Here is a 5,631-nt window from a genome sequence, read left to right as displayed (position 1 = left end):
TGTGGATATAAGAACTTATTTAAGCGGAAAGACTTTGCAATGTGCGGGGGAAATAAATATGTAAATAAGTACAAATGCAGCTTATTTATTTTCTTTTCAAAAGAAAATTTTTAAATCTAAGTAAATAATCCTGTCTTCATTTTTATACTCTGAACAGGATTTATAACACTTATAAAAAACGTCGGCGACCCTAGACCCCAAAAAGTATATAGATAAATGATCAGCGTGATGAGCTGAGTCGATTTAGCCATAATCGTCTGTCTGTCTGTATATACGCGAACTAGTCTCTCAGTTTTTGAGATATTTATCTAAACGTTTGCACACGGTCTTTTCTCTCCAAGAAGCTGCTCATATATTGGGATTGCCAAACTCCGATATAACTGATTTACAAACTGATCGATCAGAATCAAGACCTTGCATATTAAACTTTTTTACTTGACAAGATATCAACAATCGATGCAGCCGAAACTAACTTTATTTCCTGTTTTCTGTTATTTCAATATTTATACACGAGACGAAAAAAGTCTTAAATAATTACATAACTACCAAAATATTAAAATGTATTGTCATTATTTATTAAAACAAATAGTTGTATAATAATTGACTGAAACTTACCGGTATGAAGATTTATAAGTCGTTATCTCTCATACTTCATTTACTTGTAAAATTACAAATTTCACATATTTTTTTAATTATCATATATTTTTTTTTAAATTTTTTTGATATTGTTGCCTTTATTACATAATTTAACATTTCATAATCATACATAGATTTTAACCAACAAGCATAAATATGCACAATACGCTTCTTTATTTTCAAACTTCACAAACACATATAATGGCACACGCTTATTGGAAACTGATTTCACATGCACACACGAACACACAATTTTGCATAGCCACTACACATACACGTATACATATTTGATGGGGCTCCTGTGGGTGCACCAAACTTATTGCTTTTATACTGATTTTAATATGCATTTTCTTCATTTGCATTCAAGAGATTGAGATAACTAGGAAATAAACCTTGAGCAATCGAAAACATTGCTTCAATTGAAGAAAACCTCCTCCCCATAGAGCCGGCAGCCACAAACACAACTGGGCACAAAATTTCACTTGAAAGCGATGTATTGTACACAACACACTTTTCACCACTTCACTTTCACATTTATTAACGGGAATTCACAAATAAATATCTTAAACAAATGAATAAATCATTTTAATTTAACAAAATTAATCACAGCCGACGGAAGATGCACAAAAACGAATAGCGGATATCACGAACTGCTAAAATAACCGCTAGAATGCGCAGTTTGAGAGCCACCAGACGCTGTGCTGTCAGTGAGGCCACTATGAATTATCGATAATTCATATGCCGACAAGTATTTCAGAGAAGTGTAAAGATAACAAAACAATGTAGTTTCATAAAAAAATAGTTTTGTTTTTGAAAAATTAACGAAAATTATCCAAAGTTAAGGCACGGGCAGCATAAATACAGACATTCTCATTTCATAAAACTTTGATTATGCTAATTGACACACAGTGCGCATACAGCTGCGCTCTGTTGGATAACCGCAATCAGCTGTTGGCCAGCAATTGAACTGATAAAAGGGAATTCACGTGGGGCACAAGTACATAATTCGCTTATATTCAAATAACAATTACTGCCATATATGTGTACATAAGTAGTAACAACAAGCATGAATAAAAAATTGCTTAGAAATATAGTGGCCTGTGCGACGGCCGCTACTTGTGCCTACTACACGGGTAAATACGTAGAACGCCAACAACTTGAAGCGCCACACACGGTGGAAAGAAAATTTACACAGGATGCACAGCAGAGGGTAAGAAATGCTTTTCTCATACAGTGTAAAATTTATTTTCAATATAAGTTATCTTTTTTCCCGCTAGTTTGAATGCCGTCCAGCACTACCCATTTTCGGCACTGTTTCCGCTGCAGTGCCCGTGCCTGTAGAGGAAGTGAATCTCACCGCCACACCAGCGCGCATTTCTCAAATCATGAAATACGGTTTTCCCGGCCTCGATCACGTACGTTCCTATTCCGATTTCGTGCTGTCCTATGATCGACGCAATCGTGTGCCACATTGGGTTTTTGAACATCTGACACCTGCATCAGTGGCGCGCAACGACGCGGTCGATCGTTCCAAATGTGATTTTCGTGCCGATGAAAGTATACATCCATTCTTTCGGGCACATAATACCGATTACCGACGTTCAGGCTACGATCGTGGACACATGGCAGCGGCGGGCAATCACCGGCGTCATCAGAAACATTGTGAGGATACGTTTTTTTTGTCGAATATGGCGCCGCAAGTTGGACAGGGTTTCAATCGCGATTCATGGAATCGGCTAGAGATGTACGTGCGTAAATTGACACAAACCTATCCGAATGTGTATGTGTGCACGGGACCATTGTATTTGCCGCGTAAAGAAGACGATGGCAAGACCTATGTGAAATATGAGGTAATCGGCGCTAATACTGTAGCGGTGCCGACGCATTTCTATAAAGTCATTGTTGGTGAAACGGCCGATCAACAGCTGGATATGGAAGCGTATGTAATGCCTAATCAAGTGATCAGCGACGACACGCCGCTGCAAGTGTTTCAAGTGCCGCCAGAAACGGTAGAGCGTGCAGCGGGTCTACTCTTCTTTGACCAAGTGAATCGGAAGCAGCTTAGACGCATTAACGGCAAGAAAGTCTGAACGTCAGCAGGCCTAACGGGTTTTGTGCAATTACAGAGTTGTTGTTGTTAAGTTTCAAAATTGAAGAGAAAATGTTAACCGTTGTTAGCATTTTAAGTTTGAAATGTTCCTTTATATATCAGCGTGGTAGCAAATGTAGTAATTAGTGATACAATAAAAACAAAATACTAGCATATTTAATTTGTTCCTTCTTTTAGTACTTTATTAATTAAGCAAACAAATTACAATTGTTCAACGGCGCAAATGAGCAGTATTCCGGTAAATGCGCACGCGTACTTTTAAAACAGAATCATAGTGGGTTACTAAATTTTTATAAAAGTGAAGCAGACGTACAGGCGGTGACAAATGTGTTTTTTTAGTAGATGATGAGATGAGTTCAGTGTGTTTATGGTATTAATGCTGTTCGGTTTTCGCACATTTATTGCCCATCCTTGGAGCGTACATCATCAATCTTAAGTATCATCTTCACCAACTGTGTTGCGAGGAGGATCTGTTGTTTCTTGGAATTCAGCGATTCGACTACATTATGATTTTTCATATCAGAATCACCGGACAGCATGCAATCCACACCCAAGCTGGGGCATTTCTCTGAAACTTGACGTGCCTTTAACTCAGACAATGTTTCGATGGGATGCAAACCGCTATTCTCGGCTAAAGCCAGCGGTATGTTCTCGAGGGCCACGGAGAATGCACGGAAGGCATACTGCTCGAGAGTGGACAACTGATCGGCCTCTTTGGCAACGGCCAGAGAGCAACTAATTTCAGCTGCACCACCACCGTAGACAATGCGATTGTCCTAGAAAGAAAATTATAATTTAGAACATATAATATGCGAAAGTTTGTAGCGTTGTTACCTTAATCAACGAGCGTACAACACAAATTGCATCGTGTATAGAACGTTTGGCCTCGGCAATGATCATGGCATTGCCACCACGCAGGAAAATAGTTACAGCCTTTGAGTTCTTGCATTCCTCAATAACTAACATTTTGTCCTTGGATGTTCCGAAAGCTGCAAAGAAAACATTTATTAGCAAAGTTTTACTAAACAACAAAGCAAACAAACTTTACTCACATAGTTCACGCACTAAACCAGCAGTACCCAACTTTTCGGGTGTTAATTCTTCAAAACGTGGTACAATTCTGCCACCGGTGGCAATAGCAATCAATTCGATCTCAGGCCCACCGACCCAACGAACCGCAGGCAATTCGTGTTGCAACAATAAATGGTTGGCTTCATCATCGAAGCCCCATTGGCAGATGGCCAAAGTAGCACCAGCGTCCTTAGTTTGTTTAACCATCTGCACGAATTTCTCCTGTTCGTATTCACGCAGCGCACGATAGTCTTCGGCCGAAGTGACATCCAACTTATGCTTGGTCTTGGGCTTTGGTGGTTCAAATGGGCAGGTGAGTATAGCAAGCTTTACATCTTTCAACACTTTCGGCATTTGTGCATGGCTCATGGTTTTGTCGATTACAACACCTTTCACTAGCATAGAATCCTCCATGCGACCACCTACTTTGGTCTCAATTTTGATCAATTCGAAATTCACATCACGCTTCTCAATATCAGCTACGTTCAACACAGCATCCACGGCCATTGTAGCCATTTGCAAATGGCACTTATTCACAATTTTACTGCCCAATGTTGTCATAGCAATCTGTACGAGTGGTTCCTTATTTTTGGGATCGATTGGGAATGGTTCGGCAATAGATTCCAATTTTCTAACAGCGCATTGAGCCGCCAATTCGAAACCATCAGCAATACGAATTGGATGAATGCCACGATCAATAAGGCTTTCAGCTTGCTCGAGCAAAGCACCAGCTAAAACAACAACACCAGTGGTGCCGTCACCAATTTCATCATCTTGTGATTGTGACAATTGTACCATGAGCTTGCCAATCTCGTGATCAACTTCCATCAATTGCATTATTGTAGCACCATCATTGGTGACGGTCACATCGCCATCAGAGCTAACCATAATTTTATCCAAACCCTTTGGACCCAGTGATGTTTTTAGCGTACCAGCGATTTGGCGTGCGGCCAAAATGTGACTCTGTAAAGCAAAATGTTATAATTATCGAGAGGAAGAGTGAAGTCATCAAAAATAATGTTAAAAACTATATAGTTTAACAATTGTGTTTATGTATGGAATTTACTACACCGCTGAGTCACAGCGTCTTTAACCTCACATATGCACGCCATTATTGTCGTGACGTCATATGGACACACCTGATCCGTTCTTTGCAAGAATTACAGTATTTACAACTTAAATAATTAAAATTTAACATATATTCGGTATTTTAAAAACTTCTTTACGATTAAAACAAATAATTAGCAAATTTTAATAAGAGTATCAATGAAAAATTAGTGAACACAAAAGCAGCTGCTGCTGTCTGGAAATTTCGGGAGCGGTATCAAAAGACATTAGTCACTCGAATAGTAATATAGCAGTTTTAATAGGAATTTACACAAAAGCCTCCTTCATTCAACAAATATATTATTTATATATAAAATTCTTTTTTGTATTTGAAAAGCTATTGCTCCAACCTTGATGGCATCGGTTCCAGTGATGCGTTTTTCGCGTTCTTGTTCACGTAAAATTATAAAAGGACGACCGTATTCGTCGAAGGCGATGCTACCCGGGAAGGCGGACATTTCGAGTTAATTTCACAGGCTTGGATTCGCTGGATTCACACAGATAAATTTTCGCACTTTTCGGACGCTGCGGAACAAAAATCAAGAAATTTGAAAGGTGAAAAAATTCTCACAAGACTACACAAATTGAACCGGCTGAACAAACGTCAGATTTTGGGGATGTCATACTTGACAGTCTTGTGGATGGAAGCACTGGTTAGGGCAATTATGCATTCGGCGAAATAAAATTGTGAAAAAATTAACATATAA

General features: G+C 39.0%; 2 protein-coding genes across 2 annotated transcripts; one reads left to right on the top strand and one right to left on the bottom strand.

Annotated features, from left to right (window-relative positions):
• Nucleotides 1–1,474: 1,474 nt before the first annotated feature.
• EndoG (Endonuclease G) lies at nt 1,475–2,901 on the top strand. Its single transcript, XM_014240758.3, has 2 exons — nt 1,475–1,846; nt 1,914–2,901. Exons 1-2 carry the CDS (start codon nt 1,703–1,705, stop codon nt 2,724–2,726), a joined length of 957 nt encoding a protein of 318 aa, XP_014096233.2. The 5' UTR covers nt 1,475–1,702; the 3' UTR covers nt 2,727–2,901.
• CCT5 (chaperonin containing TCP1 subunit 5) lies at nt 2,902–5,534 on the bottom strand. Its single transcript, XM_014240756.3, has 4 exons — nt 5,275–5,534; nt 3,799–4,780; nt 3,581–3,735; nt 2,902–3,522 (listed from the first exon to the last, which is right to left on the bottom strand). Exons 1-4 carry the CDS (start codon nt 5,380–5,382, stop codon nt 3,145–3,147), a joined length of 1,623 nt encoding a protein of 540 aa, XP_014096231.1. The 5' UTR covers nt 5,383–5,534; the 3' UTR covers nt 2,902–3,144.
• Nucleotides 5,535–5,631: the final 97 nt, after the last annotated feature.

This window comes from Bactrocera oleae, chromosome 4 (genome assembly GCF_042242935.1).
Source record: "Bactrocera oleae isolate idBacOlea1 chromosome 4, idBacOlea1, whole genome shotgun sequence".
Lineage (NCBI taxonomy): Eukaryota > Metazoa > Arthropoda > Insecta > Diptera > Tephritidae > Bactrocera > Bactrocera oleae.
This window is presented reverse-complemented; position numbering and strand designations above follow the sequence as displayed.

Excerpts from the sequence above, each read along its gene's own strand:
- CCT5 (XM_014240756.3), bottom strand. The coding sequence starts at position 5,382 with ATGTCCGCCTTCCCGGGTAGCATCGCCTTCGACGAATACGGTCGTCCT. Across the intron at positions 4,781-5,274 it reads CTGGAACCGATGCCATCAAG|AGTCACATTTTGGCCGCACG; the intron begins GTTGGAGCAATA and ends TTTGCTTTACAG. Across the intron at positions 3,736-3,798 it reads TGGTTTAGTGCGTGAACTAT|CTTTCGGAACATCCAAGGAC; the intron begins GTGAGTAAAGTT and ends TTTTCTTTGCAG.
- EndoG (XM_014240758.3), top strand. The coding sequence starts at position 1,703 with ATGAATAAAAAATTGCTTAGAAATATAGTGGCCTGTGCGACGGCCGCT. Across the intron at positions 1,847-1,913 it reads CACAGGATGCACAGCAGAGG|TTTGAATGCCGTCCAGCACT; the intron begins GTAAGAAATGCT and ends TTTTCCCGCTAG.